This window comes from Balaenoptera ricei, chromosome 3, assembly GCF_028023285.1.
Source record: "Balaenoptera ricei isolate mBalRic1 chromosome 3, mBalRic1.hap2, whole genome shotgun sequence".
NCBI lineage: Eukaryota > Metazoa > Chordata > Mammalia > Artiodactyla > Balaenopteridae > Balaenoptera > Balaenoptera ricei.
The window spans coordinates 175327082-175354113 of NC_082641.1; the positions used below are offsets into that span (position 1 = coordinate 175327082).

The 27032-nt window shown below is 53.3% G+C and overlaps 1 protein-coding gene across 7 annotated transcripts; it reads left to right on the forward strand.

Moving 5' to 3' along the window:
* Positions 1-4576: 4576 nt before the first annotated feature.
* On the forward strand, positions 4577-26846 carry TYK2 (tyrosine kinase 2). Of its 7 annotated transcripts, XM_059918446.1 has the most exons (26): positions 4657-4777; positions 5784-5901; positions 6046-6151; positions 6467-6682; positions 9669-9792; positions 9910-10057; positions 10378-10541; positions 13473-13839; positions 14427-14636; positions 14760-14917; positions 17498-17606; positions 17701-17890; positions 17975-18078; positions 18174-18356; positions 18445-18532; positions 19451-19578; positions 20466-20601; positions 20684-20838; positions 21561-21711; positions 22173-22279; positions 22511-22703; positions 23073-23191; positions 23608-23780; positions 24001-24118; positions 25067-25177; positions 25261-26846. In XM_059918446.1, exons 4-26 carry the CDS (start codon positions 6487-6489, stop codon positions 25393-25395), a joined length of 3567 nt encoding a protein of 1188 aa, XP_059774429.1. In that variant the 5' UTR covers positions 4657-4777; positions 5784-5901; positions 6046-6151; positions 6467-6486; the 3' UTR covers positions 25396-26846. The 7 variants fall into 7 exon arrangements, with proteins under 7 accessions (XP_059774430.1, XP_059774429.1, XP_059774428.1 ...); XM_059918447.1 differs by lacking the exons at positions 4657-4777; positions 5784-5901 and adding an exon at positions 4577-4650; XM_059918445.1 differs by lacking the exon at positions 5784-5901.
* Positions 26847-27032: the final 186 nt, after the last annotated feature.

The window sequence follows — 27032 nt, forward strand, 5'->3', positions numbered from 1 at the left end:
GACTGTTTCCTGAACCCTCCCGTTCAAAAGGACACAAAGAGATTTTTGTTTTAATTTAGCAGCCCTTGACTTTTCCCTGGTTTGGCCGGAGCTCTAGGGAGGTCCCAGCAGGCCTCTCAGAGTCTGGGGAATTCCCCAGTTTTAGCTTCCTCCTAAAAAAAACCCACTGGGGTAGGGTGACCAGTAGTCTCAGTGTGCCCAGGACTGTCCCAATTTTAACCTGGAAAGTCCCTTGCCTGGGAACCCCCCTCGGTCCTAGGCAAACCCCCATGGTTGTCGGGGTAACCCGGAGCCTCCCTGCTGGGGCTGGACCCCAGCTGAGGTGTAGGAGTTCAGGAAAGAGGACTCAGGCCTCGGGGGCAGCACATGAGCCTTCCCAGTGGCCTCCATGGCCTCTTTTTTCTTCAGCTGTCAAGTGGGGTACTCGTTCCACTTTAAAAGAACCTGAGACGGCTCAGAGAATTCTCAACACCCAGGCCTGGGCCCAGACAACATCCAGCCTAGAAAAATGTGAACTATTATTAGAGTTTATTATTATGGCTGGGTTTATTACCATTATTGTTATCATTAATCACCCTATCTGACACTTCCTGCCGGTCCCTCCTCGGGCAGTAGACAGCAGGTCCCAAGTCCAGCCCGCCCTCTGTAGTCCGGCCTCCAGGCCCAGCGAGGCCAACCGACCTCACCCAGGCTGGCTGTTGAAGAATCTGGCACACTTGGTTTTCTGCTGCTGCGGTCCTAGTGGCAAAGAGGAAGCTGAGGCCGGAAGACCATGGCCAGCCCTTCCACAGCAGAGTAGGACAGTAGCCCCGGCCTAGACATCTCCGTAGATGATTCACTCCACCAGCTTCTTGGAACCTACTGGGTGCCAGGCACAATTCCAGGCACTGAGAACACCGTGGAGAACCCTTGTGGAGCTGACATTCTAGAATGGAAGCCAGGCATTAAAACCAGTGCTCAAAGAGACTTCCAGTGGAATGTCAGACTGTCATAAAGTCTGCTAAGAAAAATATAGCAGGTGAAGGGGACAGGAAGATGGGCTTGCTGATTCAGAATGAGGAGCTTCTGGGGAGTGGTGAGGGTTTATTTCTTGGCTTGGGTATTTGGTTTGTTTTATTATTGTTCTTTCTTTAAAACTGAGCCCACGGGTGAAGCTCATGAAAGTTTTTTTTTTTTTCTTTTTATATTTTAAAATATTTATTTATTTATTTGGCTGCGCCAGGTCTTGGTTGCCACACTCGGGATCTTCGTTGAGGCATGCAGGATCTTTAGTTGCAGCATGCTAACTCTTAGTTGCAGCATGTGGGATCTAGTTCCCTGACCAGGGATCGAACCCGGGCCCCCTGCGTTGGGAGTGCGGAGTCTTAGCCACTGGACCACCAGGGAAGTCCCTTAAATTTTTATTTTATATTGGAGTATAGTTGATTAACAGTGTTGTGTTAGTTTCAGGTGTACAGCAAAGTGATTCAGTTATACATATAAATGTATCTATTCTTTTCCAAATTCTTTTCCCATTTAGGTTATTACAGAGTATTGAGCAGAGTTCCCTGTGCTATACAGTAGGTCCTTGTTGGTTATCTACTCTAAATATAACAGTGTGTACATGTCATTCCCAAACTCCCAGTCTATCCCTCCCCCAACCCTTCCCCCCCATAACCATAAGTTCGTTCTCTAAGTCTGTGAGTCTGTTTCTGTTTTGTAAATAAGTTTATTTGTATCATTTTTTTTAGATTCGTCATATAAGTGATATCATATGATATTTGTCTTTTTCTATCTGACTTGCTTCACTTAGTTTGACCCATGAGTCCATCCATGAGTCACCTCATTAGCATAAACTTGGGTATGGTTGCTCAGGCTTATTACGAAAGACAAAAGATGTTTTTCTCACCTCTCACCTCTGTCACTCAGGAAATTCCAAGGGTTTTAGGAGCTCTGAGCCAGGAACCAGGAACTAAACCCAAATACTATAACAAAACATGATGCTATCAGCTCTTTCACTCAAGAAGTTTCAAGAGTTTTTGAAGTTCTGTGCCAGGAATCAGGGATGAAGACCAAATATATATTTCTTGTTATATCACAATATCACACGTGGAAGGGCCAACTCCTTCAGACAAGTGTATTGATGGGGTCAAAGTTCTCAGGGTCATCTGTGTCTGCCCAATATTCCCATTCCAAACCTCAGAGACTCACTCCTCCCCGGTCAGTGCCCTTACCTTAGCATAAGAGACCCTGAGCATTTAAATGGTTTTACAATTCTGTAACCCACACAATCAGGCTCTGGGCCTGATCACACATATCTATAAAGGAGAAGAGATTGTGCTCAGATGCTCACAGATGCCCTGTGGGTGATGCAGGGAGGATAGACAAGGAGGTGGTGGTGGGCAGGGGCAAGGGGAGGAGCCTCAGACCAGGATAGAAGCAACTGCATTGGTCCAGGCAAGTGATGATGGGGGCTGGACCAGGAGGGGTGAGATTTTGCTGATGAACCAAAGGTTGGTGTGAGACAAATGTGAGATTTTTTTTCCTGAGATTCTCTGAAATTTTTTTCCTTGAGCTAACCAATATTTCTATATTTCTCTTGAGTCTTCCCATAGGTGGGCTGAGCAGGCACAGGGAAATATAACACATTCTCTTTATTCTATATATTTCATTCTCTGTTATGAAATATACAGACACTCTGGAGATGTCTCCATATCAGTACAGAGCTCCTCTTTTTTTTTTTTTTCCCCCAGTTGCAAATTATTCCCTTGTCAGGATGCATCACTGTTGATTCCCCAGTTCCCAAGATCCTAGAACTCACTACCCTCCAGGTGCTAGGCTAAGTCTCTATCTACAACTTCACATTGAATCTCCATAGCTGCCCTGTGAAGAAGAGTCGGTTTGTCCCCACATTTTCTCAGACTGAGATGAGTAGCCACATGCCCTTGGTCACAGCAGTTGTGGCTCCAACTTCAGAAATAAACCTGGTTCTGCTCTTTTGTGCTGGGAAACTAACTAACCTGGGAAAGTTACTTAGCCTCTGTTAAAGAAAAAAATTACTCTGACACTTGTTAAAAACTGTCGACTGAAAAAAAAAAAAGCATGACCTAAAAGTTGAGAGTTATATTTTATTCAGCAGACAAAACTGAGGATTAAGTATGGGACACAGCATCTCAGATAACTCTGAGAGATTGCTCTGAAGAGGCAAGTGGGGATCTAGGATATATAGGAGTTTTTGCATCAAAGACCAGGTAGTTGGAACATCAAAAGATTATTGTTAATTAAAGAAAACCAACTATCTCAAGTTAAGGAATTTAGCACTTTTCTATGTATGGGAAGATGCAAGAGTCTGGGCTCACTGAAGTCGTTCCTTTGATAGGCACCTCAGCTATCTAGGGCCAGTATCCTGGGCTTTCTCATCCTGAGTCTCCTCAGGGTGCATCATTGCGGGGGTGGGGGTGTGGTGTGGTGTGGTGTGCTGTGGCTGATGGCTTGATGGTGGGCATCCTGTTTCTATCCTGAGTTCCCTCCGGGGTCACCATCTGGGGGCTGTAATGTGATGGCTTGATGGCTACAACATCCTTTGTTTATTGATATGGCAGGCAATATTTTTCATTCACAGAACAGTAAGGAAGACTTTATTCAGGACTATTGCAATAGGCGGATTGCAAAAGGGGGAAGCATTGGGCTCAGCTCTGAATGCAGCAAAGACAGCTGGGGATTGACAGCCAAAGAGCAGAGTGAGGCGGTCCATGGAGACATCGAGGGTAGGGGGATTCTTGCTAAAGAGAGGCCAAGGATGTATACATCAATGGTGGGGAATGAGAAACTTGATCAGATATCAAGGGTTGGGGGATAACTTAGAAGGATTTTTTGCTCAGACTGGACTGTGCAGGCCAAAGACAGGACTGCGGCCAAGGTTGAGGAGTAGTCGAGAAGAGGGTTCAGAAGACTACAGTTTGGTCAAGGAGAGAGTCTGCCACCTCTCTGGACCTCAGTTTCTTTCTCTGAGAAATGGGGATAAGAGTCCCCAGAGGACTACTGCTAGCATCAAATGAGATAACGCGTGTCAAACGCTCAGCGCATAGCCTTTTCTGTAAAAGGGCAGCGACCTGCTGTGTAGGCGTCAGAACTCGGATCAGGTGGGACGTCCAAGCTGCTACCTTGAGAGCAAGGGGCCCGCAGAGGACAGGGCTACGGGTGATCAGAAAAGGGATGTGAGCTGGTGGGCCGGAAATGCCTCCCGTAGAGGAAGGGGGTCTCAGGCCGCGAAGCAGGGCTGGCCAGGCAGACAGGGACGAAAGGCAGCACAGATGTAGGGCCATATGGCAGGGGAGTTGGAGGACTGAAAGACTGCCGAGCTGAGGACCTGGGCTTGCACCAAGGTCAGGTCCGGAAGCCTGACTTAAGCCCACCGCCCGCGTGGGTAATGGAAGTCGCAGTGGCGCGGGAAGATCTCACACGCCCGCCCCCTGCTGAGCGAAACATGAAGCCGGGACCAATGGGAATGCCGCCGTAGCAGCGAGGGGGCGGAACAGAGCGGTCGCCAATGAGTGTGCCCGTTTCAGGCAGCCAATGGGAGGCGGTGTCCCAGCGGCGATCAAGCAGCGGCTGTCCCTGGCGGCTGGGCTGGGCGGGGTCCCAGGTTGGAGCCGGAGTTCCCCGGAAACGGTGAGTCTGGAGTGGGGCGGGAGGGGGCGCGCCCGGGAGGTCATCAAGAAGGATGCGGCCGGCGGGACTGCCCTTTGCAGGAGGTCGGTAGAAGCCCCCACGCTGCCTTGGGACTGATTGATGCCCGGTGGGTACACGTCGCGGTTCCCGCCCCTGCCAGCAGGGTTTGGAGTTTTCTGTTGGGGGGCGGGGGTTGCGGACCTCACCCAGACCTCATCTTCAAAGCTGGGTCTGGGCCCAGTGGGGACGAGGAAGGAGGAGATGGACACCTGCAAAACCCCATCCCCACGATCTTATCTCGAACGTTAATAAGATAATAATAGCGAACATTTATCAAGCACTTATTGCACGCCAGGCCCGGTGCGGAGCCCTTTCCCTGTCTCACCTCACTGAATCCTCCCAACAACCCTTTGAGAGAGAGACTGTTTTATGCCCATTTTCTAAATGAGGAAACAGGCTCGGAGAGGAGTTGATTCTTGACGACTCCGACGTTGTCCTATTACAACCTTCTCTTTTCCCCCATCACTGTCTTAAATCAGTAACATAGGTCGAATCGCTGACAGCCCCTCCCTGCAAATACTGGAGACCTCAGGAGGCCTGAGCCCTGGGCCTGACTCTAGAAAAGTTCCAGATTGTTGGGGAAACCGCTGAACACAGCCCCTCCTCCGCTCAGGGAGCCAGCAGGGACTGGGGTCGCTGGTGGGGGTAGATGTGGTATGCAGGAATCTCGGCTTGAAAGAGAAAAAGGATTATGATGATAAAACCAATAATGACTTCATTATTGGTTTTATCATATTTGTTATTTTTTCATGCCTGTAGCAAGGTACTGAACATGTGATGTGCAGAATTGTGTTGAAACGTCACAACCTAATTGATCTACAACTCTAGTTTAAAAAAAAAAAGGATGTAGAAAAAATAACCGTAATACAATAATCTGTTTTAGTTACACAATATAAAAAACATGTAAAGTGTAACAGCAGTAATCAAAATATGAGGTGGAGGAGAATGAAAAGTATAATGTTTACCAGTCCTATCGAAGTGAAGCTGTTATTAGCTTAAAATAGGGTGTTACAAGTGTAAGGTATGTTATGTAAGGCTCATAAAATGTCTTAAACTTATAACATTAAACTTAGGGTAACCACAAAGGAAAAATCTTATAGTAATTACATCCAAACACAAAGAAAGACAGCAGGATAAGAAACAAGGAACAATGGATCTACAAAACAACCAGAAAACAACAAAATGGCAATAGTAAGTCCTTACCTATCTGTAATATGGTGACAGTGGTGCGTAATTCACTTACAACTCTAGTTTAAAAGTTACAAAAAAAAAAAGAATGTAGAAACTTCACAACCATCTCTTCATGGCAACACTCTCAGCATCTCCATTTTCCAGATGGGGAAACTGAGGCCCAGCATGGCTAAGTGACTCATCTGAGTCGACACAGGATTCACCCCCAGGTCTGTCTGGCCACCCCTGTCTGCCTGGTTATTTTGGAAAGGTGGGTTCAGAGCAGATTTTTTTAAAAAAAATTTTACTGGACAGAGCAGATTTTTATATTGGTGAATTCATCCAATAAAGGGGTTTGGTGGTGTTATTGTTCATGACTGATCTGGTAGGTGGGGACACATACCCCAACTCCATCAAACGGTTGTGGAAACTGGGGCTCAGGAAGGGGAATTGGGTGCCTAAGTTTGCACAGCGAGCAGGGGTCCAGAATCTTCCCCCCAAGCCTCAGTCTGGATGGTTGGAAGGTTGAGGTGCTCAAAGGGGCCTCCAGGCTGAGGCCTGGGGCTGACAAGATGTTCCTTCCCAGGCAAGCCAGCTGTCAAGAGCATGCCTCTGTGCCAATGGGGGGCCACCACCCGGGGCAGAAAGCCCGATGGGGATGGAGCTCAGCCCATGGCCACCAGAGGAGGCCTGAAGGTGCTTCTGCACTGGGCCGGCCCCGGTGGCGGGGAGCCCTGGGTCACCTTCAGCGAGGCCACACTGACTGCGGAGGAGGTCTGCATCCACATTGCACACAAAGTCGGTGAGTCCCGGGCATCAGCCCCATGGCGGGGTGGAGGTGCTGGCAGCCGCTGGGCCTCATCCATCCAGTCGTCTGTCCATTCATTCAGCGGACATTGAGTGAGCACCTAGTGTGTGCCAGCCCCCAGTTACTACATTTGTAGAGCTGATATTCTAATAGGGATCAACAAGAAACACAATAAATAAGAAAACTGTATGAGGCCAGAGATCATGGGAAAAGATTTAAAACTTGAGGAGATAAGGGACTGAGCCACAGGTATAGCTTGGGGAAGATGGCGCCAGGCAGCAGGAACAGCAAGTGCAAAGGCCCTGAGGTGGGAACTTGCCAGCAACAGCGAGGAGGCCGGTGTGGCTGTAGCCGAGTGAGTGAAGGGGAGACAGGAATAGGTGAGGGCAAGCAGGTGATGGCACAGGTTGTACAGGGCCTCTTGGGCCTCAGGGAGGACTTTGGATTTTACTCCAAGTGAGATGGGAGCCACAGAGGACTGTGAGTGAATAAGGAATGTAATTGGACGCAAGTGTCACAGATGATCTCTGGCTGCTGTAGGGGGAGCAGACTGTGGCGGGTGAGGGTGGGAGTAAGGGCCTCCAAGTAGGAGGTGATGGGGCAGAAGTCAGCCAGGTTCAGATCTTACAGTGTTTTAAACCCCAGAGAGAGGAGTTTAGGGCTTAAAGTTTTCCCCAGGAACAGTAGTGAAGCATGGAATGGTTGAGAGAGCCTGCAGCAGATGTGCTTCAAAGTTAATTTCTCCTGCCGGAGGAGGAGAAGGTCTCTCCAAGGGGACTTTGCTTACATACCCTTTCCTCCAGGACGTCCTCTCAAACCGCCTGTCCCACAACTGGATGGGGGCCTTCTGGTAGATTTCTATAACACCTTGTACTTTCCCATCAATGGCAGATTCTTAAAGAAGTACTGGTTTGCTGGGTGGTGTGAAACATGCCTGGCCAAGGACCCAGAGAACCTGATCTTTTTGAGGAAGCAAAAGATCTTAAGAGTAACTGGAGCATAGTTTTTAAGAATTTGGAAGAGGAAGTAGGAATTGAAAGCAGAGCATAATTGTCTGGGTCCAGGTCATGGTTATTCAGTGCTGAGGGGGTTGGGCTTTCTCAGGGGGCAAAGGGGAGTGATGGAAGTTTTAAGCCAGAGAGTGAAACAGATTGGTTCTTTAGGAAGTTGTCTCATAGGAAGGCATGCTCCTTCTTTGGGGGGCAGTACACTTGGATGCAATGATTCTTTTCCTTTCTTTTATTTTTTTTTGGCCGCGCCATGCGGCTTGTGGAATCTTAGTTCCCTGACTAGGGATTGAATCCGGGCCCTCGGCAGTGAAAGCACCAAGTATTAACCACTGGACCACAAGGGAATTCCCGGATGCAATGATTTTGGAGAGCAATTTGGCATCGTCTAACATGGTTGAAATGTACATTCCCTGAGGGCACACAGTTCCACTCCTAGATATGCACTCTACAGACACTCAGCTCATGTGTTCCAGGAGATGTACACGGGAATGTTCAGAGTGGCCTCATTTATCTTAGTGAAAACAGGAGACCATCTCAAAGTCTGTGTATAGGAGAATGCACAAATCAGTTGCAGTATGGTTGAACACTGGAATACTATACAGCCAGGAAAAAGGAATTTAACCAAAGTTACACATATCACGTGTGAAGCTTAAAACCTATCGTAGCATGAAAAAACAAATTGCAGCAAATGGTATAATACTGCATTTGAATTTATAACATTCAAAGCTAGGTGATAGAGAATATGAAAATGATAAACTTTAGTTCAGGAGTATGGTTACCTCTTTGTGGGAGGGGAGAGGAGGTGGATGTAGGTGGGGGCTTCAGTTGTACTTGCCAGGTTTTATTCTTTTTCTTGTGGCTGGTACTTAGGTGATTATAAATTATTCTGAAGGACTTCCCTGGTGGTCCAGTGGGTAAGACTCTGTGCTCCCAATGCAGGGGGCCCGGGCTTGATCCCTGGTTGGGGAACTAGATCCTGCATGCATGCTGCAACTAAGGAGTCTGCATGCCACAACTAAAGATCCTTCACGCCGCAACTGAGACCCGGCACAGCCAAAACAAAGAAAGAAAGAAAGAAAAAAAATTTTTTTAATTAAAAATAAAAAAATAAAAATAAGTAAATAATTCTGAACTATTTTAGATACAATTTTTAAGTGATGTGTATAAAAAAATAGATGCTTGGGCAGCCAGTGTGGGGAATGACAGTAAGTTTGGAGGCTGAACTAGGGCTGAGTTTTGGATTTGAAGGAAGTGGGTAGATTCCAGAGAGATGAAGGATGCAGAAAGAACAGGACTTGTGACCAATCTGATGTGGAGGGCGTGGGATGAGTTGAGGACAAGGATGAAGTCCGGCAGAGAGGGGGCAGGTTTGGGGACCTCAGATGAGATCTGTTTGGAACAAGGCACATCTCAGGGGGCCTGAGATGTCTAGAGGAAGACAGCCAAGGGGTAGTTGGATATTTCTCTGGGTCTGGAGTTCAGAGAGAGACCAGGCAAAGTGCCAGCAGTCTGTAGAGCTGTGTTAGTCAGTCTATGATAGGTTTTGCTGTAGTAACAAGCAGCGCCCCCAATTCTACTGGGTTAAGACAATGACAATTTACCTAAAATCTAATGCAGGTCAGATGGTTCCCCTCTATCTTATAGCTTCACCACTAGGCATAAGGGGTTTCCAACATCACTGGGGCAGCGAAGATGGCAGGAAAGTTTATTTCTGGGCCTGGAAAAATGTACATCCCTTATGCCCACATCCCACTGGCCAAAAACCAGCCCAATGCCTCCATCCTAGTTGCAAGGGAGGCTGGGAAATGTAGTTTTCCTGTGAGGCCACAGGATGGTTTACATATTGCATTGTCTTCTGTTGGCAAGGCAGGAGGCCCAGGGAGGGATTGTGAAGGGAGACAGTGGGTCTGGGGGTCCACAGGGCTAACAGCAGCAGGCACTGACTCCTGACTCATTTCTCCCCTGTCCAGGCATCACTCCACCCTGCTTCAATCTTTTTGCCCTCTTCGATGTCCAGGCCCAGGTCTGGCTGCCTCCAAACCACGTCCTGGATATGTCCAGAGACTCGAGCCTGATGCTGCACTTCCGCATGAGGTGGGTGAAGTCCCCTTGGAAGGCTTTCGTTCTGTCCCCTCCCTCCCCTGTCCCCACCTTCCTGGACCTGGTCTGAATCTGTGCTAAACCCCAGGTGTGCCCCCTCCCTTCCTGCAGGTTTTATTTCCGGAACTGGCATGGCATGCATCCCCAGGAGCCAGCTGTGTACCGCTGCGGTCCCCCAGGGTCCGAGCCTTCCTCAGAACAGGCAGAGCAGGGGGTGCAACTCCTGGACCCTGCCTCCTTTGAGTACCTCTTTGAGCAGGTGTGAGCAGGGCTGGGGAGGTGAGACTGTTTGTGCGGGAGGTTGCAAATGAGGAGTCCTCACTTCCCTCCCAATTTGCTATAGCTAGTAGGTTTCAACTCATGCCATCTGGGATCCTTTGGCTGCCTGAACCAAAGGGTTTTGAGACTCTTATGGTTGTAGGGATAATAGTGCAGTGATGGATTAGTGATGTCTGCCACAGGCATAGGGTTGGGCAGAGGAGGCATACATGTGGGATCCTTCCCTTCCCCAAAGTGACCAGAAGCTGGGGAGTGAACAGGTTCTCATGCCTCCCTTTCTGCCTGATTCCCCATCCCCAGGGCAAGCATGAGTTTGTAAATGACGTGGCATCGCTGTGGGAGCTGTCAAGCGAGGAGGAGATCCACCACTTTCAGAACGAGAGCCTGGGCATGGCCTTTCTGCACCTCTGCCACCTCGCTCTCTGCCATGGTGTCCCCCTTGAGAAGGTGGCCAAGAAGATAAGGTATCTGAGAATGAGGCGGGAACACTGCATAGGTGGGTAGACATGCCCAGGCATCTGGTGGCCAGGGTAGACCTTGCATACTGTCATGCCTTCATTCATTCAACAAACATTTATCGAGCGCCTACTGTATGCTTGTACTAGTTGTTTGTTTTTCTTCCGGCTGTGCTTAGCGTCTTGTAGGATCTTAGTTCCCCGACCAGGAATTGAACCCAGGGCCCTGGCAGTGAAAGCACTGAGTCCTAACCACTGGACCGCCAGGGAAGTCCCTGGTACTAGTTTTGGGTGTTGGGGACACAACAGCCAACAGGACAGACAAAAATCCCTGCCCTCCTGGAGGTCACATCTGATGAAGGAGACAGGCAATAAACAAAATACAAAAATAAAATGTATAGTGTTTTAGACGATGATAAGTGCAATGGGGAAAAATTAAGCAGGAAAAGAGGAAGAAGCGGTGTGTCAGGGAATGAGGGGCGTATAATTTAAAACTGGGTCATCTTAAGAACCTGCTGTATAAAAAATAAATAAAATTAAATTAAAAAAAAAACCAAACTGGGTCATCAGGGAATTCCTCACTGAGAAGGTGACATTCAAATTCAAAAATCTGAAGGAAGTGAAGGAGGGAGCCAGGTGGGTATTTGGGAGAAGAGAATTCTCCACAGAAGGATCAGCCAGTGCAAAGGCCCTAAGATTGTACCATGCTTGATATATGGTGGAGGAAGTGTGGCTGGAGCAGGGTGAGCTTGGAGAACTCCCTAGAATTCAAGGGAAAAAAGGAGGCAGGAGTCTGGAGAGCTGCTAGCCTCCACTGCAGTGAGAGCTGGGGCAATCAGGGCACACTGCCTGGAGGAGGCAGCAAGAGAAATGGGTCTTTCAGGACCTGCAGTTCTTTTTCGGCTGCGCCACACAGCTTATGGGATCTTCGTTCCCCAACCAGGGACTGAACCCATGCTGAGTCCTAACCACTGGACCGCCAGGGAATTTCCCAGGACTTGCAGTTCTTAAAGCACATATTTTTCAATCCCTGTCGTGTTATCCCTGGAGGACTAAGGCTGTGACAGTGAAGCCCAGGACGCTGGGAAGCCCAGAGGAGGGACCCTATCCAGCCTGGAGATCAGAGGATTCTCCTGGGGGGAGGTGATTTCTGCTAAGATCTGAAGGTTGAGTTGGCTTTATCCAGATGTGGATTGCTTTGGCCAAGCATTCGAGGGAGAGGGAACAGCATATACAAAGGCCCAGAGGCGGGAGGTGGCAAAGGCCCATTTCCAGGGGAACTGAACTCGGAATGTGATTGCCCAAGTGCAGGAGACGGCCAGGCACTAGTCAGGGAACCTTTTTCCCTGAGGGCACTAGGGAGCCCTGGAAAGCTTGGAAGTGGGGGCAGAAGGCAGCTAGAACCTTGACCTTTAGGATCTTTCTATTCAAAGGTTGGAAGAGGTGGCTTGGGACATGGAGGGTGAGGCTTGGAAATCTGTTATCTGAGTGGGCTATGCTGGTGCGCAGGTGCAGGGCAGGAGAAGGGGTGAAGGGTATGGCTTTGTGAAGAGCAGAGTGGCTTCCCAGAGCTGTGCCTTTTATTGATAAACATATTAATGATCAAAACAATAGCGACTTCTCCAATAATAATAATAGCCAACACTCACATAGTCCTTATTTTATGCCAATCAATAGTCCTGATTCTCTCATCAGCCCTAGAAGTGGGCACTGTTTGATCCCATTTTACAGATGAAAAGACAGAGCCCTTTAGAGCTTAAGGAAGTTGCCCAAGAGCTGGGATTTCCGACCCATAGTCTCTTGCAAAGTCCTGGGCCCTGGGCCCAGACACCACCTGGCCTCCCTGTGCTGGCCCTTTATAGCATTCTCTTTCCACCTTCATGACAGCCTGCCTGTTTTTTTATTGTTTGTGTTTTTTTTTCAGTTTTAATATTTTTTATCTTTATTTTTAAAATTTTTGGCTGCGCTGGGTCTTCGTTGCTGCGTGCGGGCTTTCTCTAGTTGTGGCGAGCGGGGGCTACTCTTCGGTGAGGTGTGCGGGCTTCTCATTGTGGTGGCTTCTCTTGTTGCAGAGCACGGGCTCTAGGCGCTTGGGCTTCAGTACTTGTGGTGCATGGGCTCAGTAGTTGTGGCTTGCGGGCTCTAGAGCACAGGCTCAGTGGTTGTGGCGCACAGGCTTAGTTGCTCTGAGGCATGTGGGATCTTCCTGGACCAGGGCTCGAACCTGTGTCCCCTGCATTGGCAGGCAGATTCTTAAGCACTGCGATACCAGGGAAGCCCCCCCTAATATTTTTTAAATTGAAATATAGCTGATTTACAATGTTGTGTTAATTTCTGCTATACAGCAAAGTGATTCAGTTATACATATATATACATTCTTGTTTTTTTCATCCTCTTTTCCATTATGGTTTATCATAGGACATTGAATATAGTTCTCTGTGCTATACAGTAGGACCTTGTTGTTTATCCATTCTATGCATAAAAGCTTACATCTGCTAACCCCAGCCTCCCACTCCATCTGTCCCCCAACCTCCTCCCCCTTGGCAACCACCAGTGTGTTCTCTATGTCTGTGATTCTGTTTCTGTTTCTTAGATAGGTTCATTTGTGTCGTATTTTAGATTCCACATATAAGTGCTATCATGTGGTATTTGTCTTTCTCCTTCTGACTTACTTCACTCAGTATGACAATCTCTAGTTGCATCCATGTTGCTGCAGATGGCATTATTTCATTCTTTTTTTATGGCTGAGTAGTATTCCACTGTATATATGTACCACATCTTCTTTATCCATTCATCTGTCGATGGACATTTAGGTTGCAGCCTATCTGTTTTTCTAGACGAGGCAGCTGAGGTTCAGAGAGATTAAGCCACTTGCCCCACGTCACCCAGCTAGGCCTGCAATCCCGGCCCCTGACTGGCCCCTCCTGGTCGTCCCCACAGCTTCAAGGACTGCATCCCACGCTCCTTCCGGCAGCAGATCCGGCAGCACAACGCTCTGACGCGGCTGCGCCTGCGGAGCATCTTCCGCAAGTTCCTGCGGGCCTTCCAGCCGGGCTGCCTCTCGCGGCAGGTTGTCATGGTGAAGTACCTGGCCACACTCGAGCGGCTGGCGCCCCGCTTCGGCACAGAGCGCGTGCCCGTGTGCCACCTAGAGCTACTGGCCCAGGCCGAGGGGGAGCCCTGCTACATCCGGGTTGGCGGACAGGCCCCTCCCGACCCCGGGCCCGAGTCTGCCGCCGGACCCCCCACCCATGAGGTGCTGGTGTCGGGCACTGACGGCATCCGGTGGCGGCTGGTGCAGGCAGAGGTGAGTGGGGCGCCTCTTCCATCCGGCAGTCCAGGGCAGCTGGGGTTGGCGCGCTCTTGCTCAGCCTTGGCCTTGTCCTCTGAAGGTGGTTTTCCCCCACGTGCCTCTGGGGTGTGTCAGTCTGTGCCTGGGGGTCTGTTTCTTTTTTTGTTTTGGTTTGGTTTTTTGTTTTGTTTTTTTTGGTCACGTGGCGTGTCATGTGGGATCTTAGTTCCCCGACCAGGGATCGAACCTGTGCCCCTTGCATTGGAAGAGTGGAGTCTTAACCACTGGACCGCCAGCGAAGTCCCTGGGGGTCTGTTTCTTGGGGAGTGTCCTCTGTCTGCCTGCCCCCCTGGGGACCTGATTTTTAGGGTCTGGCATCTGGGGCCGAGAGGGTGAGGAGCCTCCATTCTACTCTCCCCGAAGTTCCAGTTTCTGGCATGTGTATCTCTCTGGGTGGGTCTCCTGTCCAGCCTGTGACACTGGGATTCATGGGGGGGATGCCTGGTCCCTCCAGCTCCCGCCTCTCCCCTGGGGGAAAGTGCAGCGGGACTAAAACAGGCACTGCCCTGCTCCATTCACCTGCCCCACGTGCTGGTCTCCAGGGTCCCAGTGATGGTGGTGGTGGTGGCGGCAGAAGGATGCCCCATGCTGGCCCATCTGGGAAGAAAGCCAAGGCCCAGGAGGTGGGCAGGCAGCCCGTGGACAGGCCTCAGGAGGCCCCATGGGCCTACTTCTGCGACTTCCAGGACATCACCCACGTGGTGCTGAAAGAACGCCGCGTCAGCATCCATTGTCAGGACAACAAGTGCCTGGTGGGGCCCGGGGCTGGGGGCCGGGCTGGCCGGGGTGGGCAGGGTTGGGGAGCGGTGGGAGCCTCTGGCCTGTGACATCTGCCTGATGTTGTCCTCCCCGCCGCCGCCCCCCCTGGCCTGCAGGATTTGACCCTGCCTTCCCGGGCTGCGGCCCTGTCCTTGGTGTCACTGGTGGATGGCTACTTCCGCCTGACGGCCGACTCGAGCCACTACCTATGCCATGAGGTGGCTCCTCCACGGCTGGTGACGAGTATCCAGGACGGTATCCACGGACCCCTGCTGTGAGTGCCGGGGCTGGGGGGGAAGCGTGGGTGGGCTGCGTGGTGGTGACTGTGAACTGGGCAGTGAGCTCTAGGGACCGTGGGGTTTGAACAAGGTGTGTGCATGTCGGTGTCTTAGTGTGTGCATTTGTGTCTTAGGGTGTGAAGGCCTGTGTGTTCACCCATGTGTATAAGTGCACATGTGTGTGCAACCATTCATGTCGCACTGTGTACATGTCAGTGTGTGTGTGTGCCTGTGTGTGCATGTGAGTGTGGGTGGGTGTGCATGCACGTGTGTGAGAGCATTCGTGTCTAGTGTGCACATGCATGTGTCTGTATGTGCGTGCATGTACACGTGCAAGGATTTGCTCATACTGCATTGTGATGCGTTCACGTCAGTGGGTGCTCACGTGGGTGCACGTGCGACGCGTGCATGTGTGCAACCAGGGGTTATGGGGGGAGAAAGGGCACCTGTAATGGCATGGACGGCATGTCATGCTGAGAGTGCCTGGGTTTGGGACTGTCACCGTGCATGTCTGCATGTTTAACAGTCCATTTGGCATGCAGCTGTGTCACTACTCTGGCGAGTGCGTTTTGTTTGGTTTTGTTGTTGTTGTTGGTTTGGCCGCGCCACGTGGCATGCGGGATCTTAGTTCCCCGGCCAGTGATGGAACCTGTGCCCCCTGCAGTGGAATCGCGGAGTCTTAACCACTGGACCACCAGGGAAGTCCTCCAACTGCGTTTTAAATTGTCAGTGTGTGTTTTTGCACGTGACAGGACTGGTGAGTTTTGCTGGGCTATGCGTTGTCCAAACGCTGGTGGCTGTTCAGATATACGTGTGGGTGTTTACACCCCTGCAGGCATGTGTCTGTCCTGGTACTTGTGGATCGCTGTCTGAGCACGCCTGCTTGGACGTGTGGGGCTGAGAATGTGAAGTGTCAGGGCTTATGTGGTCATCAGGTGTGTGTGGCCATCCTGTATGCTGCCGGGTTGGGGTTTGTTACTATCAGCTTGTCTGGTCATTGGCCCTGTGCCTGGGTGTCCCCTGTCCTACCTGTGACACTGGGACTGGCCCCTGGGTCAGTCTAAGAGGTCTCACCCTTCCAAGCCTAGTCTCTACACCAGAGGAGGGTGAAGTGGTCGTTTCACCTCTCAAGGGCTGTGGCCGTACGGGGTCTATGGGCCATGTCAGCGTGTGTCTTAGTCCATTCGGGCTGCTGTAACAGAATGTCAATGACTGGGTGGCTTAGAAACCACAGACACTTATTTCTCACAGTTCTGGAGGCTAGAAGTCCAAGTTCAAGGTGCTGGCAGATCCAGTGTCTGGTGAGAGCCCCATCTCCTGTTACATAACCGAAGTTCAGTCTTCTGGCTGTGTCCTCATGTGGTGGAAGGGGTGAGCCAGATCTCTGGGGTCCATTTTATTTTATGTATTTATTTATTTAATTTAATTTATTTATTTAATTTATTTTTTGGCTGCGTTGGGTCTTCGTTGCGGTGCCCGGGCTTCTCACCGCGGTGGCTTCTCTTGTTGCGGAGCATGGGCTCTAGGCACACGGGCTTCAGTAGTTGTGGTGCTCAGGCTTCAGTAGTTGTGGCTCGTGGGCTCTAGAGTGCAGGCTCAGTAGTTGTGGCACATGGGCTTAGTTGCTCCGCGGCACGTGGGATCTTCCTGGACCAGGGCTCGAACCCGTGCCCCCTGCATTGGCAGGCGGATTCTTAACCACTTCGCCACCAGGGGAGTCCCTGGGGTCCATTTTATAAGTCACTAATCCCATTCGTGAGGGCTCCACGCTCATGACTTGATCACCTCCCCAAGACCCACCTCCTAATGTCATCACCTTGGTCTGGGGTTAGGGCTTCAACATAGGAATTTTGGGGGGACACAGACATTCAGTCTATGGCACGACGTATGTAACTGTCAGAGTCTGTGTGGCTGTGTCACCTTGTGGTACCTGTTTGTGCTTATGACCGTTGTCACCTCTGGGTCTGGGATGCCAGTGCCCCTGTGCTGTTATGTTACACAGCGGCTGTGTCTGTGATCTTTCATACTTTTTTTTTCATTTTTTTTTACGGCCGCACTGCGCGGCATGTGGCTTCTTAGTTCCCCGACCAGGGATTGAACCTGCACCCCCTGCAGTGGAAGCGCGGAGTCCTAACCACTGGACCACCAGGGAAGTCCTCTGTCTGTGATCTTTTCCTTTTGGTGTGTGGCAGACTGTGCATTGTGCGTCACCCTGGGAGTGGCAGTGTCTATGGCTGGGTGTGTGCCCATTTGGTATCTGATGGCTGTTTCCTGTGTGTGTGTGTGTATGTGTGTGTGTGATCTTGTCAGCCACGGTGTCCACAGCTGTTACGCACGAGCGTGTGCCTGTTCCGGTACCTGTGTCTGTGTGTGAGTTTTCATGCATGGGACAGTGTTACATGCGTGTGTGTGTTCAGACACAGTGTCACCACATAAGCTGTGTCTGACATTTATCCCAGCTGGGAGTGTGCCCTGCTGGGCAGGTTTTGTGTGTCCTTGTTGCCAGGTGTGGGCCCAGCAGTGCCCCCAGGTGTCCTGATGGTGCCCCTTTTTCCCCCACCCCCACCCCCGCCCAGGGAGCCATTTGTGCTGGCCAAGCTGCAGCCCGGGGATGGCCTCTTCCTCATCCACTGGAGCACCAGCCACCTCAACCGCCTCATCCTCACGGTGGCCCAGCGCGACCAGGTGGGCCTGGGGCGGGGGTCCTGGGCTGGGGCTGGGCGTGCTCCCTGCCTGGACCCCTGCTCACCGCCCTCACCCCTGCTGCCACCCGCTCCAGGCACGTGGCGTGAAGGGCTTGCACCTACGGAAGTTCCCCATCGAGCTGCAGGCTGGGACTGTCGCGCTGGAGGGCTGGGGCCGGTCCTTCCCCAGCGTGCGCGAGCTGCGGGTTGCCCTGCAGGGCCGCTCCCTGCGGGCCGGCGACGACTGCTTTTCCCTGCGCCACTGCTGCCTGCCACGGCCAGGAGGTACCAAGACGGGGGTGCCACGGGGCGGGGGAGGGGGGGCCTCTTCCCTCCGTGCCAGCCCTCAGGGACCGCTTCCATCCCCAGAGATCTCCAACCTCATCGTCACGCGGGGACCTCGGGCCAGCAGCAGGCCGCTCAACCTCAGCCATCTCAGCTTCCACCGGGTCCGCCAGGAAGACATCACCCAGGTGCGTGGCGCAGGGGTGGCCCCTGCGGGCGTGGGGCACCAGGGAGGCCGCCTGGAGCTGTTGTCATGGAGATCTTCCACACCATGTCCCCCCAGCTGTCCCACTTGGGCCAGGGCACGAGGACCAATGTGTATGAGGGCCTCTTGCGAGTGGGGGGCGGAGGCCCCGAGGAGGACAAGGTGGATGGCGGGGAACCCCCCATGCCCGGGGCGGGCTGTGAACAGGAGCTGCGAGTGGTGCTCAAGGTGCTAGATCCCAGTCACCATGACATCGCCCTGGTGAGTGAGCGTGGCCAGGGGATGGGCGGCAGGGTGAAGAGGGTCAGGGTCAGGGCCTGCAGCCCCCTAACCTGTCCCGTCCCCACAGGCCTTCTACGAGACAGCCAGCCTCATGAGCCAGGTCTCCCACGTGCACCTGGTCTTCGTGCACGGCATCTACGTGCACGGCTCCGAGAGTGAGTGGGTCCTGCCCCACCCCCAACGTACACACACACCCCACCCCACTCTGCCCCACTCACAGCCCGACCTCACTTACACTCTCGACCTGCATCCTTATCCCTGACTGCACACTGACCTTTGACCTACACCCCGACCCCTGAACGCACTCCAGTCTGTGCCCATCGACTCTCACCTACAGCCTAAACCCTGTCTACACCATGACCCTTAGCAGCTCCCTGATCCCTGGCTACGCCCCAACCGTCTACCTACACCCCGACTCCAGACTGCATCCCTAGCTCCATCTACCACCCAAACACCTCTACAATCCAGCCCCTGTGCATCCTCTGACCCCCTCAATACCGTGACAGCATGCAGACCCCAGCCTTGTTGGCCACCCCGATCCTCCCAGACCTCAGCCCCTGCTCCTCCCCCACCTCTCCCGCTACTCTGTGTGTACCTCCTTGTACAGGGCGCCCACGGCCAGCCCCCAGACCCACCGACCTCAACGCCATGTGTCCATCTCTCCTGCCTTCCCCCCAACGCTGGCCTACGTGCCGACCCTGCACACCTCTCACTGCACAAGCACCCCCAGCCCTGTGGGATCCCAACCTCCAGCTCCACTCCCTCCGCTCGTCTGCACCCTCCCCCCGGTTCCCCAGCCCCATCCTGACCTTTGTCACTTACTCGCAGCCTCCTCTCTACCCCAGCCCCACCCTGGACCCAAATGCCATCATTCATCTCGGCCTCACCCTGCACCCACCTCCGCCTGCCCTCTGTACTGCATTCCTCCTCTCCCCAGAGTCGCCCCCAAGCCTCCCCCCGCACCCTTGCCCGACACCTTCCCCACCTACAATCCCAGCCCCCCTGCGTCCTGCCCCCTGGCACCCTGGAGGGTAAGCTGGTGGGCAGCACCTGCAGTGGCTGGGCCTTTGCAGACATCATGGTGACGGAGTACGTGGAGCACGGACCCCTGGACGTGTGGCTGCGGCGGGAGCGGGGCCACGTGCCCCTGGCCTGGAAGCTGGCAGTGGCCCAGCAGCTGGCCAGCGCCCTCAGCTACCTGGTGCGTGGGCTGCGGGCGGGGCCTGCGTGGGCGGGGAGGGCCAGGGCAGCCCCCACGTTGCGTATGGAGGCCTGAACGCATCCGTCTACGCACTAGATCTTCCCATGAGCCTCCTCTGCTCGCGCACCCCTGTGGCTCCCGTCTCTTCCACCTCCTCCACTTGGTGTCCAAGGCCCTGTGGCAGTCGCCTCTGTCACTCTTGCCATTTGTTCCCCAGCCCTTCCTGGTCCAGTCACCCCAGTTTCCAGAACACCCCCTGTGTGCTGGGCTCTGTCCTAGGCCCTGGGGACCCAACAGAGAACAAAACAGACAGAAGTTTCTGTCCTTGGGGAGCTGGCATTTTAGTTGGGAGGGACAAACGAGAAATAATAGTTAGTATGTTACATTACATAATATGCCAGTAAGTAGCAAGAACTGTGGGGAAAAAAGCAGAGGTGGAGATGAGGATTTGATACAGTTTGGGGAAGAGGTGACGTCTTAAACAGGTGGGTTGGGGAGGGCCTCACTAAGGTGACCTGGAGGTGACATGGGATGGGGGGAGAGGCGGGTAGTTGTGAGTGTATCTGGAGGAAGTGCATTCCAGGCAGAGGGGACAGCCAGTGCAAAGGCCCTGGGGAAGGAGCATGCCTGCCATGGGTTTGAGGACCGCAGTAGGGTCCTCTGGCCTTTTGTCCCTGGCCGAGAGCCTTGGCCACCAGCACTGGGAAAACAGGAAGGACCCACTGGAGACCCAGTGCTGCCTTGTCACTATGACAATGGATTGGCATCTCCATAATGACCGTGATTGTCTTTTTCACTTGGGCTGTCCCTGGGGGGACCGTGTGGGATGGGGTAGGGGTGGGGTCTACAGCCCCCAGTGGCCACGCTCCCTTTCCCCTCCACCCCAGGAAGACAAGAGCCTGGTTCACAGCAACGTGTGTGGCCGGAACATCCTGCTGGCACGGCTGGGGCTGGCGGAGGGCACCAGCCCCTTCATCAAGCTGAGTGACCCCGGCGTGGGCCTGAGCGCCCTCTCCAGGGAGGGTGAGGACGCAGGCAGGGCTGGGCACAGGGACGGGCTTCCCCCACTCCTTTTACCTTGCTGACCTCTGACTCTGGCCCCCAGAACGGGTGGAGCGGATCCCCTGGACAGCCCCTGAGTGCCTGTCCGGTGGAGCCAACAGCCTAAGCACTGCAGCCGACAAGTGGGGCTTTGGTGCCACCCTCCTGGAGATCTGTTTCGATGGGGAGGCCCCCCTGCAGGGCCGCAGCCCCTCGGAGGTATGTCCAGGGGACCCCTGGGCCCTTCCCACAAAGAGGGCTGGCACCGCCGAGGAGTCCAGAGGGTACATTCAGGGTCCAGAGCTGCCTCCCCTCTGGCTGTGCAGCCTCGTCTCCCTGGGGCTCCATGAGGTCACCTGTCAGTTGCAGTGAACTGCAGTCCCAACCTCATAAGGTCGTTATGGCACAAAGCAAATAGATCACATGCTTTAGGCAGAGTGACCAGGGCATCAAGGGGGAGGCACAGGCTGTCGGGAGGAAGGGGACCCAGAGGATGCCCCTGACCCAGCTGAGGGATGGGGCAGGGCTTCCCAGAGGAGGTTTCAATCTAAGTGCAGAAATAGCACAGTGTCCCAGGCTAGGAAGAGCAGCCTAGGTGGTGGGCACAGCCTATGCAAAGGCCGGGAGGCTTTGGGGCATTCAGGGAGCTGCAGTATGCAAAAGCGTCCTGGGAGCAGAGGTGCGTGGAAGTCAGGGCAGGAAGGGCCAAGTGTGAGATGCTCCAGCACAGCACAGTCTGCTCTACTTGGGTTCCAATCCTGACTCTGCGGTGGTGGGCAAGTCTGCATCCCATTGCCGAGGCTCAGTGGCCTCATCTGTAAAATGGGAATGACAAGAACAAGGACCTGGCTGGTCCAGCCCTGCTCTGGGGACTTGACTCTGCCTCTTGGGGAAGGGGACTGAGGGTGTACACTGACTCCTTCCGGTCCCCTCTCCAACAGAAAGAGCGCTTCTACCAGAAGCAGCACAAGCTGCCTGAGCCCTCGTGCCCAGAGCTGGCCACACTCACCAGCCAGTGCCTGACCTATGAGCCAGCCCAGCGGCCATCCTTCCGCACCATCCTGCGTGACCTCACTCAGCTGCAGCCCCAAAGTGAGCCTCACTCCGGGGCGGGGACCCTGGAGAGGGGGAGGGGCTGGGATCCCTGCTGACTCGGGCATGGTGCACCCAAGTCTCTGTACCGTGGCTTAGGGTGTGTGCCGGTTTCTAATTCACTTAAGTAAGGGGGAGGGGAAGCCTCGAGCTCTCCTTTATGTTTTGCTTGGGGAGAGCCACAGCTTCTTTGGATGAATTAGACCCTGGCAAATTTTTTGGTTATTAATGAAAAGTTTGTGCCCTTTACCCCATCTCAGAACATCCCAGGTTTTGGTTATGTGTGCAGCCAACTCTGTGTTTTGGACAAGAAGTGGAATTTTCCAGCCCTTGCAAAAAAAAAAAAAAAAGTTTCCTTATCTCTGGGATCAGATGCTGGGGATAGCAGTAGCTGGCTTTCTGTGTCCCCAAGTGTGGACCCTTTTGGGGAAAGGGCTGTGTTCCAGACTCACCCACTGTAGCTCTTCCAGATCTCGTTGATGTCTTGTCTGTGAACCCGGACTCACCGGCGTCAGATCCTACGGTTTTCCACAAGCGCTATTTGAAAAAGATCCGGGATCTGGGTGAGGTAAGGGCGAGGCCTGGAGGACCGGGGGCGGGGCATGGGCTGCTAGAAGGCCCTGGCCTTAGAGACCCTCAGCTTCAAGGGAGGCCCCCGGGAATTGAAAGGGAGGCCTCGGCCCCAAGGGGACCCATCCACATGGAGTAGGTGGAGCCTTGGATTTTCCAAACAAACCTGCCTGGAGGTGGGGCCTGGGGAGCTGGGGGTGGGGCTGACGCTCCTGCACGCTCCGGCCAGGGTCACTTCGGAAAGGTCAGCCTGTACTGCTATGATCCAACCAATGACGGCACTGGTGAGATGGTGGCCGTGAAGGCCCTCAAGGCAGACTGCGGTCCCCAGCTCCGTACAGGCTGGAGGCGAGAGATCGAAATCTTGCGCACACTCTACCACGAGCACATTGTCAAGTACAAGGGCTGCTGCGAGGACCAAGGTGGGCGGGGCCTAGAGATGTAACAGGGTGGGGCTATGTCTTGGGTGTGGCTTGGTGGGCGGGGCCAGGAGGACCTGGCCAATTAGAGCCTCTCAGTCCCAGGCTGGAGGATGCAGTTTGCAGACACCAAGGTGGGCGAGGCCCGGCTGCCTCCTTTCCATCCTTAGGCGCTCTGCTGGGGCCAGGATGGGTGGGAGTCAGCTCCCTTGCCTGTGGACGGGTTCAGGATGGGTCCGCCCCACCTGAGGACTGGTCCTAGTGTGGATGGATCTTGGTTTTCCCTCCCCACCTTGGGATAGGGGGTGCAGGGTGGGCAGCCTGTGGTCCAGGTCTCTACCACCCTTACGGGCCCCTCCTCTCCGGTGTCAGGCGAGAAGTCGGTACAGCTGGTCATGGAGTACGTGCCCCTGGGCAGCCTCCGAGACTACTTGCCCCGGCACAATGTCGGGCTGGCCCAGCTGCTGCTCTTCTCCCAGCAGATCTGCGAGGTGGGCCTGCCTGCCCCTGCTGCCAGAACCTGCCCCCTTCTTTGGCTTGGCCTGAGCTTCCTATCTACCCCGCCAACCCCCCTGGGCCTGCTCTCCTCCATCCTTGTCCATTCTGCCGATCACCTGGCCACACCCCCGCTGGCCCGGGCCCCCACCCCCGCTAATGCCCACTGCTGACGTGATCAGGCCCGGCAGGCCGGCTTCTCCCAATTCTCCCGCCCCCTGCCCCAGGGGAGCCCCCCATGTGGCTCCACCTCTGCTGTCCGGCTCTGCTCCTTTTTGCTCTGGCCCCACCCGCCATCCTGCCCGTTCTCGCGCCCGGTCCCCGCCAACTTGACTGTCCCCCAGCCATCCTGGTCACTGCTTCCCAGGCCCGGTCCTGCCCCCGCGCTGATCCTGACTCGCCCCGCCCCCAGGGTATGGCCTACCTGCACGCGCAGCACTACGTGCACCGAGACCTGGCCGCACGCAACGTGCTGCTGGACAACAACAGGCTGGTCAAGATTGGGGACTTCGGCCTCGCCAAGGCCGTGCCCGAAGGCCACGAGTACTACTGCGTGCGCGAGGATGGGGACAGTCCCGTGTTCTGGTAACCAGCGGGACCCAGCCGGAGGGAGGGGCGCCAGGGTCACCTGGAGCAGACAGGGTGGAGGAGATGGATGCTGGGGTCTCAGACGACAGGGCCTTGGTCAAGTGACACTGCACCCCCTCTTAAGGGTGGGGCCCTAGCTGGGGCCACAGGGCTCCTAAGCCTCAGGTAAGGACTCCAGCTTGGTCTGGCCCAAGGCCTGAGTGCCCTTTCTCCCCAGGTATGCCCCGGAGTGCCTGAAGGAGTGTAAGTTCTACTATGCATCCGACGTCTGGTCCTTTGGGGTCACCATGTATGAGCTGCTGACCTACTGTGACTCCACCCAGAGCCCCCCCTCGGTGAGAGCCAGGCCCGCACCCCGACCCCATACTAGAGGAGTTAGCGAGGCATGCATTCAGTTCCCAGCTCCCCCACCCTAGCAAGAGCTTAACCCACCTGAGCCTCACAGTCGCATTCTGTAAAGTGGGCCAGTTACACTGCAGAGGGCTTGGATTGTGACAGAAACCCACTCAAATAGGAACGGCTTATTCTGCCATTTGCAAACCCCAAGGGGACAGTGGGAACATGGCTTGATCTAGACCTTCAAATGCCATCAGGAATCCCATTTTCTCCATCTCTCAGCTCTGCTCTTCTCCGTGGTAGCATTTTTTTTTTTTCGCCGTGCCATGCGGCACGTGGGATCTTAGTTCCCCTATCAGGGATCGAACCTGTGCCCCCTGCAGTGGAAGCACCGAGTCTTAACCACTGGTAGCATTTCTCAAGCAAGCCTTCCCTCTGTTGTGGCAACAGTGGACTCAGCTGAGGGGAGGAGGGTCTTTCTCTTTCCAACATAATTCAGGACTCTCTGATTGGCCCAGCTTGGCTCACGTGCCCTCCAGGGAGCCACTCGCTGTGTAGTCCTTGGCTGAGGGGAGGAGCCTAGAGTATGTTAGGGGTTTATTCCCAAAGCCAATCAGAGTGCCTTTATAGGAGAATTTAAAAAAAAGGTTTCTGAACAGGCAAAAACAACTTGCTGAGGCTTAATAATAATAGCAAGCACCTAATTCAGACTTACTCTATGAATATTAGTTTATCTAAGTTTCACAATAACCCCAGGTGGTAGATGTTATCACCCATTTTACAGATGAGAGAACTGAGGCCCAGAGAGGCGAAGTCATAAGACCAATGTTATGCAGCTGAGAAGTGGTAGAGATGGCATTAGAACTCCTGCCGTCCAGGTTCAGGCTCTTGACCTCTATCTAGGCAGCCCCGCCTCTTAAAAAGAGCTTGTCCTGTTTCTTCTGTAGAAATTCATCGAGCTCATAGGCCTCACCCAGGGGCAGATGACAGTGCTGAGGCTCACTGAGCTGCTGGAACGAGGGGAGAGGCTGCCACAGCCAGAGAAATGTCCCTGTGAGGTGAGACCCTCCCTTTTCCCCCTGCCCCCACCATCGGACCAGGGAGAAAGCAGAGATCACAGCCTCAGTTTTTCCTTCCCCAGATCTATTGCCTCATGAAGAACTGCTGGAAAGCAGAGGCCTCATTCCGCCCGACCTTCCAGAACCTCATACCCATCCTCAAAACGGTCCACGAGAAATACCAAGGCCAGCCACCCTCAGTGTTCAGTGTCTGCTGAAGCCCGCCAGCAGCTCTGCTTGGGGGGATTGGAGCAGACAGTACCCAAAGAGAGGGCCTCCTGCTCCCCACCCTAAGAGGAGCCCAAGAGGGGGTGGTCAGCCTCACTGACTCCCTGTGCCTTACCCCTGTCTGGAGGCCCCACCCCTCTGAACTGACTTTCCTTGTCTTAGTCCGTTTGGGCTGCTATAACAAAACGCCACAGACTGGGTGGCTTATAAACAACAGAAATTTATTTGTCACAGTTCTGGAGGCTGGGAAGTCAAGATCAAGGCACCAGCATGGTTGAATTTTGGCAAAAGCCCTCTTACTGGTTCATAGCCTATGCCTTCTCACTATGTCCCCACAAGGTCCAAGGGGGCAAGGCATCTTTCTGGAACCTCTTTTACAAGGGCACTAATCACATTCATGAGGGCTCCACCCTCATGACCTATGCACCTCCTAATACCATCACTTTGGGTGTCAGGATTTCAACATAGTGATTTTGAAGGGACAGAAACATTCAAACCATTGAACCTTCCAAGATCATGAGCCTGACACAGGCTCCTGAGGGACCCAGGACAAGCAAGGAGCTAACCAGGCCCTTGAATCCGATCTTTTTATCTTCCCCCAGCTCCTGCCCTTGGAGCTCACTATCTCCCCTAACTGGTTAAAAACTCATATTTCCTCTGCTAGAGGCATGGTCCTTGGGCCCTTCTTCAGTGAGTGTCCACTCCCCTGGGGACTGCAGCTAGAGCAACTCATTGCAGAAGAAGTCAGGTTCAACTATTGAACCTTTGCTCACCTCTAAATCACCAGCCAGCAATTAGACCAATGCCTGGAACACGGAAGGCCCTCAAGATATATGTTAAATGTATCAATAAAGGACCTGGGGGACCACATGCCATGTAAATGAGATTGCCAGTTTCACCTTTTTCTCGCTGCGTGACCTCAGGCAAGTGGCTTCCCCTCTCTGGGCCTTAGCTCTCAACTATGAACTTGGGATGGTCATGCTTGCTGCCTTGTAGGACTAATGTCAAGAGCTAATGAGGGCTTCCCTGGTGGTGCAGTGGTTAAGAATCTGCATGCCAATGCAGGGGACACGGGTTTGATCCCTGGCCTGGGAAGATCACACATACTGCAGAGCAACTAAGCCCATGCACCACAACTACTGAGCCTGCACTCTAGAGCCTGTGTGCCACAACTACTGAAGCCCGCGCACCTAGAGCCCGTGCTCTGCAACAAGAGAAGCCACGACAATGAGAAGGCCCCGCACTGCAACAAAGAGTAGCCCCTGCTCGCTGCAACTAGAGAAAGCCCGCACACAGCAACGAAGACCCAACACAGCCAAAAATAAAAACAAATAAATAAATTAATTTAAAAAAAAAAAGAGCTAATGAGGTCGTATCTGTCAAATGCTTAGCAGAGAGATATGCAAACAACTGCTCAATAAACATTTGATATTATTGTTAATCTGGTGTTTGCCAACGTGTTTCTGCTTAACAGGTATACTTGAGATGGGTCTGCCACATTGTGAAAGGCAGTTAGATTTCTTTCCCATGGGATTTTCTAAGACCCTGTTCATTGCAGCTCCCCTGACTGGACAGTTTCACACTATTCTAGTGATATTTGCTTTTTATAACAGTTTTTAAAATTAAA

Coding starts and splice junctions, on each gene's coding strand:
- TYK2 (XM_059918443.1), top strand. Junction 20,602..20,683: donor GAGCGCCCTCTCCAGGGAGG/GTGAGGACGCAG, acceptor TCTGGCCCCCAG/AACGGGTGGAGCGGATCCCC. Junction 22,704..23,072: donor GGGCTGCTGCGAGGACCAAG/GTGGGCGGGGCC, acceptor CTCCGGTGTCAG/GCGAGAAGTCGGTACAGCTG.